General features: G+C 33.3%; 2 protein-coding genes across 2 annotated transcripts; one reads left to right on the top strand and one right to left on the bottom strand.

The window, feature by feature from the left end:
• Window positions 1-842: 842 nt before the first annotated feature.
• On the top strand, window positions 843-4,758 carry LOC131622938 (DNA-directed RNA polymerase V subunit 5A-like). The gene is made up of 4 exons (XM_058893953.1): window positions 843-1,239; window positions 1,364-1,540; window positions 3,924-4,037; window positions 4,371-4,758. The coding sequence occupies exons 1-4, from the start codon at window positions 913-915 to the stop codon at window positions 4,494-4,496; spliced, it is 744 nt and encodes a 247-aa protein (XP_058749936.1). The 5' UTR covers window positions 843-912; the 3' UTR covers window positions 4,497-4,758.
• A 1,140-nt stretch (window positions 4,759-5,898) lies between these two features.
• On the bottom strand, window positions 5,899-12,035 carry LOC131622939 (mitochondrial fission 1 protein A-like). Its single transcript, XM_058893954.1, has 5 exons — window positions 11,856-12,035; window positions 11,163-11,301; window positions 10,047-10,168; window positions 6,147-6,210; window positions 5,899-6,075 (listed from the first exon to the last, which is right to left on the bottom strand). Exons 1-5 carry the CDS (start codon window positions 11,946-11,948, stop codon window positions 5,990-5,992), a joined length of 504 nt encoding a protein of 167 aa, XP_058749937.1. The 5' UTR covers window positions 11,949-12,035; the 3' UTR covers window positions 5,899-5,989.
• Between the last annotated feature and the right edge of the window lie 895 nt (window positions 12,036-12,930).

Here is a 12,930-nt window from a genome sequence, read left to right on the forward strand (position 1 = left end):
TGTTCAAATAAGTTACAAAGTTTAAAAAGAGTATAATAATAGTTAGAGAATAATACAGTGTCCATGACGAGTAATAATTTTATATTATAGAAAAGTGTTACGATATATATTAATTTTGTCTAAATATATACTCCCTCTGATTTTATTATAAGAAAATAATTATTTTTAAAATATATTGAATAATCAATGTATCTAGATAGTATATAGGTTAGATACATTGATTATCCAATAAATTTAAAAAATTACTCTCTTTACCTCATAAAAAGTATTTAATTTGCACTTTTTTCATGCCAAAATAAATGTTTTTTTTAGAATATCAATACAACATTTATTATTTTTTCTACTATTATATTTTTCTTTTTAACTTTCACGTTTTTCAACAACTCTACAAACTAGAGATATTTTAGTAAATAATATTAATTTTATCATTAAAATCAATTCATCTAATTATTTTTTTTAGAACCGCGTATGACTCAAATAAGATATTTATTATGAGACGGAGGGAATAAATTTTTCTTATATACACGAGTATAGTGAGTACTAATTTTTTTATTTTATAATATTCTTTCTGTGCATTTCACTTATTTAATTAATATTATAATTAATTTAATTGATATTAAAATAACTAAAAAGTATTTTTTATTTTCTTAAAATAAAGTTTTAATTAAAAATAAAATGAAAAAAAATAGTAAAATAATAATAAAACATTTAAAAGGAATGAATAATTATGTTTATAATTGCAAGAGGACGGTAATTGTGTCTATAATTTTGTAAAAATTCTTTGAATTCACAATTTACGATGTGAACATTTAATAAAACAATAAAAAAAATCATAAAGAAACCCGACATAAGTACAAGAGAGTTGAAAGTTGAGAGAAGCCAAGTAGAGAGAGAACGAAAAAGAGAGTTCTAATGGCAGAACAAAACGGAGTACACAACCTCTCTCTTCAAACCACAACCCCTATGGAGACTGACAACGGAGACACACCACAACTCCAACCTCAAGAACAAGAACAACCCAAGTGTTTAATCACCAAGACCGACAATGGAAGCATAGAGAGTCATCGTTACTACCTCTCTCGCAGAACAACACTCGAGATGCTCAAAGACAGAGGCTACTCTATTCCCACTCCCGAAATCCAGCTCTCTCTTGAAGAATTTCGTCAAGTTCATGGTCAATCTCCTGATGTTGATCGACTCCGGTTTACGGCTAGTCATAGCACTGATCCCTCTAAAAGGGTCTTTATTCTATCTCTTGATTTTCTCTCTCTTGGTTAATTTAATGTAGTATTTATTATTGTTGTTTAGATGTTGTGTTGTGTTGTGTTGGATTTATTGTGATGGTTTGTGTTGGATTTTGTAGATTTTGGTTATTTTTAGTGGGCCAGGGACTGTGAAACTGAATGTGGTTAGGAACATTGTTGGACAGATTGTGAATAGAGACACTCTCAGTGGTTTGATTTTGATTGTGCAAAATCAGATCACTAGCCAGGCTTTGAAAGCGGTTAATGTTCTATCTTTCAAAGTTGAAATTTTTCAGGTAAGTTTTTTCATGTTTTTTTTTTTGTTTTATGTGTTTGTGAAATCTGTTTATATGATTGTGCATGTTGTGGTATCTGATGGCACTGGTTTTTCCATTTTGATGAATATATTTGATGTTTTAGTCTAACCCTAAAGCTGCATTTGCATGCAACTTTATTTACTGAAAAAGTACAATTTTGTGTTTGTTTTACTCTTAGAAAATGGCAATCTGTCTTTAGCAAAGGAAATCCAAACATATTAATTCTTTAAAAAGTAAAGAAATAGAGTTAATTAGGGGAATTATGGGCATCTAAGAAAAAATATGGAAATGATTACTTTTTTGAAGTTGGAAATTTTGGGAAGAATTTCTGTAATCAAGGTTGTTGTCAGGGTGTACAAAGCTCAGAATTTAGGTGATGTTAAAAGACCTATAAGTGACAAAGATACATACTATACCATACACACAAATAACTTGACATTCTAATTTCAAAAGAGCTAACACAAAACCTCAATTTGGCAAAGGGGAAACAACATCCAACTGGTGAATCAGGAATGAATAAAAAAACTAAATTAGAGAAAAACATTGAGGGGAAGTCACTGTCGGAGAAGGTAGGTTGGCTGCACATATGGAACTCTCGATGAGAATGTCTTGCTGACAATAACGCACTCCTGAATGGACTCAACATGAATGAGTGTTACTTTTTTGTTGCCTTTATTTCACTTCTCTTAGACGCGTTGATTATAAGTAAGCTCACGAGTTTGCTTGGGTATGCTGAGTCTACCATAAACTGAGTTTGCTACCTAGGTACATTGACTTGTAACCACAGCTTGCTACCTAAGCACGTAGACTTAAGAGTTTACTTGCAAGTTTGACAACCATGCTTGGACTGTTGGAATAAAAGCCTAGACATATTTTTCTAGTTTTCTTTAGAAGTTCATTAGTAGGAGAAACTATTACATTGCATAAAATGTATACAATCATCACCCTGTTAGAGAAAAGCCATGTACTTGAACGGTTAAGGTAATTTGAAAAAGATACAATAAAGTGTAGTCATTTAAAAAAAAATCAGAAATGAATACGTGCAGAATACAAAATACAAGTATTAGAATTTCTCACTTTTGAGGTGGAGAGCTATTAAAAAAGTAACATTGAAATAAATAGGCTTAAATAGGAGGCAGATGAAAATAAACCAAATTTAATATCTGAATATTCTGCTTGATTCAACATACTGATTTTTGTCTGCTGTTAGTAAATTGAATGGTAATCTTTCACATTTTGTCTTCTTTTAATAAATTGATTGATGAAATATGTAGGCTATGACACAAATTCTTTCTTCACATTCCATTTTCTGATTGTGTATCAGTCAAAACTGTTCTATGATCCTAGTTGGTGCAAACATTGATTTGTTTTTTTTTTTGGCATAACAAACATTGATTTGTTATCATCTCTATATTAAAACTAACGTGAGATTTTCATCTGAGCGACTCTTACAAAATCTCAAGAGCAGGCTGATTATTTATCTCTGTATACATCCTTATGAAGATAAAATTCATACAATCTACTGGACCAAAGTATTTAAAATAGTGTGCCGGGGTTGTATACCTGTACAATTCTGTGAATTTTTACAACGGTTTGCCAGTTTGAGTCCATCCAAAATTATTATTTTTTTGTTGTGATTAGTGGAATCTCGGTGCAAATTTGTAGGCACAGTTGAGTTGGGGCTGTTTGGTGATCTCAAATGTGTAGGTTGGATTTCAAAAGTTATTTGCTTGCAAAGAGCCTATAAAGTGGTTCAAGCGCTAAGCCACCGTCTCTAATCCCACACCAGCCACACTCTTCTGCTTCGATTTCTCCCATCTCTTGATTTTTCTTCTCTGTCTTGTGTTGGACTGCTGCATCTGTGTACTCACCGTGTCTGCGTCTGTGTACACATATTAGTTTTATGAATTTCGTTTGATCTTTCCTCGATCCTATCTAGGATCTCAATTTTATCTACCTTGTACCAGACAAGTTAATTTCTGTGCGTTCTGTTCTAATAAATAGTTAAGTAATTAAGAGACCACCGTTCTTAAAAAGGGTCTTGTCACTCTAGAGTGTACTAAAATTGCTATTGTTGAAACTTATTGAGGATGAAAACTTTGACATACAAAAGTCGATAAGATACCATCAATGTCTTGACTTTGTATCCTGACTTCGGATTGTTTTTATGACGGTCAATTAGGTACTTATATGAGTTAATAATCCCTACAACATTCTTACTTACTTCATACTTGATAAAAAAATATGAGATTCATGCGCGAAATCTCATTGTTAGGTGTCTGTCCTTTTTGTTTTCTTATTTGTGATTACAAAAATATCAGCTTCATGCGCAAAATCTCATTGAAGCTTTTAATTCTTTCAGATCACAGACTTGCTTGTTAATATTACAAAGCACGTGTTGAAGCCAAAGCATCAGATTCTTACTGATAAGCAGAAAAGAAATCTCCTGAAGAAGTACGATATACAAGAAAAGCAGGTTTGTCAATATAACTTCTTAAGATAACTGAATCACTGAATTAGATTTCGCAATAGTATGAAATAGACGTATTTTGTATGTATTCTCTTTTTCCACTCATAAGATCTCGAGATTAATGATTTGGATAGAAGCATGGTCTTTGATATAAAACATTATGGCAAAAGTTGATCCATGTAGCCGATCCCACCTAGTGGGATAAGGCTTAGTCGTTGTTGTTGTTGTCCCTTTTTCCACACAAATGTTTTAACTTGTATTTCAAGAATCTTAAATTTATGCACTATTCATCCTATTCCAATACTATAATATTCTTATATGAAGTCTTGTTATTCTCAGCTTCCCCGGATGCTACAGACAGATGCAATTGCTCGATATTATGGACTTCAGAGGGGGCAGGTAGTTAAAGTTACCTACTCCGGTGAAATCACCCAGATGCATGTTACCTATCGATGCGTTTGGTGATATAACCATAGTCTCCGTTTCTCTTTTGTTTTGGTGTTTGAATTCTTCGCAGAATTCAATTGTTGTATCATGCATAAGTTTATGACCGTAGAATTGTAACTTATAATCCTAGGTTTTCTATCCTAATGTTTTGAACTCGCAAAGTTCAATCTTGTGGATTTCTCTGTGTACTACTAATGTTTACTGCGCCGTCAAGGTGTTTGCTAATGTATCAGATTTAAATTAATGTATGTAAATCAGGAAAGCTATCAGCACATTGAAACCTTGTTCCTGACAAATTAAAGTGGAGTGAAATCAAGTTTAAAGAAATTCACGTGACATAAGCCCTATTTTTGTTTTAAAAAAGAAATTAAACCGAAGGTTCAGATTTTTTTTTGTCAATTTATTTGTGTCTTCCTTCTAATTCTACGAAATAAAGTTGAAAAGTTGTGTTCGCCTCAACCTCCTAGTTAATCATATCTATTAAGATTTTAGAGTCACTTCCGATAACCACATTTGTAATCTTCTCATGCCAAGCTATTTCAATCTCATGTAACATTTCCCACATCTCTGCAGTAAAGAGCATCACATACTAATGTGCATGTTCTCGTACCAAATTTCTGAAGGATCCCTGAATAAGCCTTCGCATCCTGTCTTAAAAAGTAAACTTTTTATAGGCACAATCACAATTGAACTTGATCCAATTGCCCTTAGGGTGATCCCATTAAATATGCTAGATTGGTTCAATCGAATTGTAAAGCCGTTGAAAGTCTTCTTCAAAAAGAGTTTTGTTTCTCCATTTCCGTAAATATTGACCTCTATTGGTCTCTCTGCGAATCCATATTATTTTCTTTAAGAGATCCAAACGAGACATTCATCCATAAAAAGCAAATTCAAAAGCAACACATTGTCAAATTTTTAATTTATGAATTTTAAATAAATCTTATATACGTATATTCAATATCCATATTGTATCCGTGCTTTATTGCTTTTAGGGTAATAACCGAAACAAACGCATTCAAATTTTTGAAAAGTGATTGACAACTTTTGTTGCCTGTAAGAGGTTAACATAATCTCTAGTTGTATGATGGATCGATGGTTCCTTTGTTGTGTGTAGTATAGAAAAGAACTATAATTATAACATTTTATCCTTCATTAATGCTGTGGCAAAAGATCCAGAAAAAAAAAGAGAAACAAATTCAGACACGTGAAGGAGGCAGAAAGTTACACATTGGCGACAAGAAAACCATTATTACTCTGTATGTGAAGGAAGGCCTACTTAACAGTTTCTAAGTACAAAAATAATATGAACAGATAGTTTGTTTCAGTATAATGGCTATATTATTATTATCATTTCTAATAATAGTAAAGTATTCTTACTTATATATTTGCAGTAAAAAAGCTCTTTTGAACAAATAAAAAATGTTGAAAGCTGTAGTTGTCAACAAGACTTTTAAATGTTTCCCGATGTAAGTAAAATAAACAAAAACCGAATATCAAATCATGTATAATATTCAATTCCTTCGGGCCAATGCTGTAGCAACACCACCAACTATAAGCCCCACAACTGTTGCGGTGATGCCAATTCCTATAACACCATCTGCATTGATACACAAACCATTAGGTAATGTTCCGATGTTGTGATTCAAGATTAAGAAAGAAGTAACTTACCCTTTGCAATTCGGTCTTCAACTGCTTTCTTGAGGGAGAGTGCCTGCCTCCAATCGGGTGCAATCTGCAAAGATAAAATGGCACCCCAAAATTTAGAGATAAAAGAAAAGCTGAGACTGAACCATTCATGTAATAATAACTAAGACACAGAAATAGTTTAATTTCTTTACTCATTAGAAACGGAATCAAAATGAAATCAAACAATGAATACCACTCATAATCTCACTCATGTGTAAATAATAATAAGAACAAATCAGTCATCTAATACAGTGAATTTTTTCATATACAGGATGGAATCACAGGATTGGACACAGAGGAACCCTCGAGACCTAGAGGAAAGACCTGTCCATGGCAGGATCTCCTTCTAAAACAACTAAAATTTGAGAGAATACTTGATAGATCTAAATGTTTCAAACTAATGAAACACACATGTATCCGCCTACTATAAGCAAACATGTTTGAGCCTGACAAAGCAATAATGGTAAAATTGCTTCTCAAGAAATTTGTTTTTTCACCATAGTTCGAACCATAAACCTCTTGCTAAGGAGTATTTATAAACACATTCTCCCTACTTCCGGACGTAGCATGTTTCTACTTAGCCAACCCTATCGGGACTGACAGAATATGATAAACCGTTATATGCAAGGGCAGTTACAATAGAAATATCTTTTATTCAACGGCCATTTTTGTACTGCCATCACAATGGCCATCAATTCTCTTTCATAAACTGACTTCAGTTTAGTAATGATCACACAATGGTTGACTCAAGAAAGGCACTGTTCGACCACCCTGCATCAAAACAACACCTAAACCTTTGTTTGAAGCATATGTTTCTATCACAAATGGGCGGCAAACTGAAATTTGCAACCGTGAGCATCAGCAATTCAATCATTGATGTCTTCAAAACGGAAAATGCAGTATGCACCTCCTCGTCCTAATGAAAGTCATCTTTCCTGAGCAATTGGGTTAGAGGCCTTGCTAACTTGCCATAATTCTTTACAAAGCGGCGACATTACCCCGTTAAACCCAAGAAACCTCTTAGGGACTTGAGATCTTTGGGTGTTGGCCAAGTAGCATCGATTCTATCTTTTGAGCGTCTGCTGCCACACCTTGGGCTGCAATGACATTGCCTAAATAATCAAGTTGAGATAGGCCAAAAAGTATTTCTTGAAATTTTCCACGAGTTGATTCTCCTTAAGAAGCGATAAGACAGCTTGAAGGGGGAATCGATGATCCTCGTGAGTTTTGTTGTATACTAAAATATCATTAAAAAAGACCAAAGCAAACTTCCTTAAATAAGGCCGAAGGATTTCGTTCATTAGTGCTTGAAAGGTGGATGGAGCATTCGTCAAGCCAAAGGGCGTTGCTAGAAACTCATAATGGCCCTTATGAGTCCGGAATGTTGTTCTAGGAACATCCTATAGTCGCATCCGGATTTGGTGATATCCTAATTTTAAGTCCAATTTTGAAAAAAATAGTGGCCCCTCCCAACTCGCAGCAATGATTGGGATAGAGAATTTATCGGAAATTGTGATCTTAATCGAAGTCCGGTAATCCACACAAAACCACCAACTATCATCTTTCTTCACAAGAATGAAAGGTCTAGAATAAGGACTTACACTTGGACGTATAATCCCCGATTTCAGGATATTATCCACCAACTTTTCAATTTCTATCTTCTAATAATGAGGTTATGAGGGTATCTATAAGGCATCAGGTTGGGAACAGAGGCCTATTTTTCAAAACAATTACATGATCATAAACTCTTTGCAGGGGAAGTCCTTGGACGTCCGTAAAGACTTCCCGATAGCTGTTTACGATAGTTTGAAGCCACACTGGCAGTTGCTGTCCCGGTTAAAAAGACAAAGGAAGTACATAACATGTTAGTACAAAGACCTCATTTTCCTAGTGCAACTCCTGAATGAGTGTCTGCAGTGAAATGGCCGCTTTGACTGACGTAGGACCTCCACGTAACATGTGACAACCCTCTTTTGTTGGAATTCGGTGAGTTAATTCACTAAAATTTTCACAAAATTCACCTAACTTAGCCAACCAATTAATTCCTCGAGTTATATCAACTCTTCCAAGATCAAAGACATAAAAGTCTTGTATGGCAAGGCCCTGCATATGCAAAAAGACAGTCTCACGAAGTCCTTCAAAAGGAATTTTTCGGCCATTTCCCACTTCCACTGTGCAAGCACGAGTCGTCACAACTGGTAAACTTGTTTCTTCAACCAAAATGGTTGAAATAAAGTTATGAGAGGCTCCACAATTAATCAGCACAATGATTTTCTGACCTATTATATCTCCCCACAATTTGATTGTTTTCTTGGAAGTAAAACCTGAAATGTTGAACATTGAAAGGTGTAGGTTCTGGAATTCAGTGGCTACTATGTCAACATTAGTATTGTGACCAGAATCAACCTCCTATTCGATTAACAACACATGAAGTTGTTTAATAGCACAAACATGTCCCTGTACAAATCGTTCATCACAACAAAAACAAAGGCCTTTGGTAAGTTTATCCTGCATTTCAGCATTAGAGAGCCTCTTAAAAGCATTTCATTGGTTGTTATAAGGTTGTTTTGGGGTGGTTTCTTGGGAATTATTGATTGGAAGAGTCTTTGGGTGGGTCCTTAGGAAATGATGTTATTTGATGGAAAGGATTTAAAGGAATTTTGAGGATTATGGCTGCTCTCTGCAGGTTTGGAAAACATTTTATTCCGATCATCAATGCGTAGCGCAAAATCCATCATCTCCGGCGGAGAATCAACAGGATGCAATTTCAATTCAGCCTTAATAGCATCTTTCAAACCATTTAGAAAACTACATTTCAAATATTCAGGCTCGGCACTTTGGAGTGGTCCTGCAAATAACTCAAATTCAGCTCGGAATTCCTCAAGCGTACCGGTTAGTTTGAGACTCATCAAGAGTTCATAGGTGCTACTCATCAAGAGTTCTCGGCTTCCATGCTCTATTGCAATTCTTGAAAATCTGTACAAGACGCCATTAAATCGTTGTAAGCCTTCTTGAGGAATTTCAATCCTGCGTATATCTTTAATCTTGTAACTATCATGCACTGGATCAGTGCCACCAATACCAATGATAGGGACTGACAGAATATGATAACTGCTGTATGTAAGAGGAGTTACATTGGAAATATCTTTATTCAGTGGTAATAGTTACAGACACAAGAGTAACCAACCTCTTGGAACTATAGAGCCTAGGCTCTCCCTTGTTCAAACCACAATTAACAACAATCCAATGACCACTAATTTTCATCCTTATTATATTTAAAACACATTGAATAACATAAATTAGGCCTAATTACTTGGGCATTTGGCTTCGCGCCTAGTATAGACAAAACATGATAGAAGGCCTACTAACAATTTACTAAATGTCCTTCACGCCTAGTATAGTCAAACTTGACAGGAGACCTGCTAACAATTTACTGATTGTCCTGTTATAAATTGTAACTGTTGGTAACGAAGGATAAAAGATCCTAATTGACAGAGTCTAGAATAACAAGAGATCCCAAATTATAGGGAACAACACAAGGATCTGATTATGTTTCTAATATGATATTGCTGCCCCACAAAAGCAACCACATCGCATAGACTATGTATCAACTAAATGAAATAAATAAACTAGTTGAAAAACGAGAGATAGAATATCCCAGCCTAGAGACAAAACAGTTGATACTGGATACTTCACAAAGATAACAATTGATTTTAATATTTCTAATTTTCTATCTATCCAGAAGAGAAAAACAAACCAAAAATCATACAGAGCTTTTGTGTTCCTATATAATCATACATGAGGAATCATATGAAATGATGATCTGGCACAAGAAAAAAAAGGTTTCAAGCTACTATCTAACAGTAAGTGAGAAAGACATACCTCCAAACATTGCTCTAGAAGCTGTCGACTCCTAGTATAATCATTAGTCCTGTAGTACCCAACAGCAAGAAGATAAAGCTTCTCTCTTTGATGTAAAGGACTTTTATCATTGCCCAAAGAAGCTGTAAATCATAATTAAGGATGTATTAGGTTAGCCATGCATGTAAAGGTCAAAATAAGTCAACATCAAAGATATTTGTTTAGGGCTTTATAACGAAACACATAGCAAGAAAAGAGGGACTAAGGCGAGGAAACTGTCTAAATTCACACCACAAGCATCTCAGTTTTAAAAAGAATTAAATTGCTCAATATAGCTCGGCAAAAAAAGAAATCTGATTTGCATTGTTGAAGGTAGTTTAAACCATGGAACATTATTAAATGTTATATTCATACGTAGCAAACAGAAATAGCTTTAGGAAATTTGAGAGATTTTCAAGGCCAAGTAATAGAGGTGCCCTACAAATGTCAGCTTGGTAATTTCACCATCCTAGATTGAAGTTTGTGTATGATACTTCAGAGGGATTTTGAAGGTCCAGCATTTAGTTGTCCTGCCTATGTTACTTATGATGCAGTTCCGATTCTCCATTTAGGCAGAATAGTCAAACAACTGACATAGAATTATGAATACATTGGATGGTTTATTTTCCAAGTGACATTACATTAATTTTAGCACAGTTGGCAGATAAATCTAAGTTAGCATCCATATGTGGAAGAAGGAAAATGATTAAGATTAATATGTTGAGTTTACAGTATAGTGTTGAGATGCCATGAAATAGAAATCACAATGACAGAGAAAATGGGAAAATCAGGTGAATAAATTAAAAGCTTAAATATTAAAAATAAATATTTTAAACCACTGAACCTATACAGAACAACAATAAGAATAGAAACTAAAACATACAGTTGATTTTGAAACAGCAGAAAACCAGATATGTTAGTTGTTTCTCATATGTTCATAAAAGGCCGGTGTCAATAGGCTGACCATAAATATTACACCAGATAAAACAAATTTAGTGCAAGAGTTAAAACTATATCACAATACCATTATATTATATAAAAAATAAAATATGAAAATTTAATCCAAAACACTGAAAATTATTCTGTAAACCACTTTACTTTCAAGCATGGCGACCCCACGCTGAATGTCTTCTTTTTGCCTTGAATGAACAAGTGCCCATGACAACCTCATTATGCTCTCATTCCTCCGCTCATCAGAGTCACCATCAGAAGCTGCTGCAACTTCTCTTTCACAGCCCTTCAACACAATGCAATTCAAAATAAATAAGACTAAAGGAAGTAAAGCAAATAGCATTGTAGAGCTGTCGAGCCTAAAGGGTGCCTCATTAAAGAGAGAAAACTTATGACCTCCCTTCATTCACGAATAACAGCTGATTTAGTATTTTTAAAAAGGAAGAAAACCTATTTGGTTTGATTCATACAAATTTCTCAAGTTGCTTCATGTTTATAAAGACTAATACAATAAACAAGTGAAAAAAGGTGCCAATTCTGTATTTATAGGTTAAAACTCGAGATGAAAATCGAAAAACGTTTAACAAATTGTGTTGAACAGGTTACCGATTAGGGAATAATGATGTATAACAAATGAAATCAATTACTTGATGGAAAAGAAAAATTAGAAAAACAAAAAAGTGTCACAATGTTTGCATGTATTCCTCGTCATGATTTAGTTATCAATACCGGCAAAATCGAATTTCGGAGTGCAAAACTAGGGATATGAAAACAAAAACTCAGAAAAAAAACAAAGGAAAACGTGAATTTAAACGGAAAAGAGAAAGAAGAGGGAGTTACAGAGATAACATCACGGTCGCACCAGGGGATCTGATCGCCGCCGGTGAAGAAGTTTCCGACGGATTCGATGAGGCTTCCGATTTTGGCGTCCATCGGCGGTTAACTATCAAACTGCAACTCAACGGAAAGTTACCTATATATATTTTTTTTCTGTTAGATTGATTTTTATTTTTTGTTGGTAGATTCACAACATTTCTATACTTCCTTACTTAGCGGCATTTTAAGTGCTAAAATATAATTTATTTTCTTTTGTAATAATAGAATATTTTTTCTTTTTTAAATATTTCATAAAAATATAGTATTTAATATAAAAAGGATTTAATGAAAATACACTATAAGTGAAATTCAAACCGTTAAATTTTATAAAAATTTGATTTTTTCTTTAAATTAAATATAAAGTATTTAGATTTAAGGGTTGTGATGCCCTGACCGTATAAAAAAAAGTTATACTGACAATGCACTACCTTTAAGCTCATATAAAAAATTGAAAATATATTCGAAACTTTTTTTGTTTTAATTTTCTTTGACTATCGATGTTTAAGATTAACACACACATTAATATATAATCATTAGAGTAAAATATTCTTATTTAATTTTATAACATGATTATTTTAATATGAATTTCTATTTTTTTCTATTTTTTTAAAAAGTCAAAATAAAGTATATATAAACGACAATAACAAATTAATACAGCACAAGATTTACCGAAAACGACAAGAAAGAATTTAAACTTATAAAATAATTATAAGAGTGTATTTGATTCAAATGAGATGGAGGGGAGAATTTTTTAAAACGACAAGAAAGAATTTAAACTTATAAAATAATTATAAGAGTGTATTTGATTAAAAAAGAGGAGGGGAAGGAGAGGGAAAATTTTGATTAAAAAATTGTTTGGTTTATTAGAGGAGGAAAGGAATTTTATTAATAATTTATATTTTTATTCTTATAATTTTATATAAATGATATGATATTCAAATGTAAAAAACTCTTAAATATTTTTTAAAAAATAAATTTTAATATTGAGTAATTAAAATGTCATAACTTATCACATAACTTAAAAAATCAAGTAAACTTG

This window comes from Vicia villosa, unplaced genomic scaffold, assembly GCF_029867415.1.
Source record: "Vicia villosa cultivar HV-30 ecotype Madison, WI unplaced genomic scaffold, Vvil1.0 ctg.000045F_1_1_1, whole genome shotgun sequence".
Taxonomy (NCBI): domain Eukaryota; kingdom Viridiplantae; phylum Streptophyta; class Magnoliopsida; order Fabales; family Fabaceae; genus Vicia; species Vicia villosa.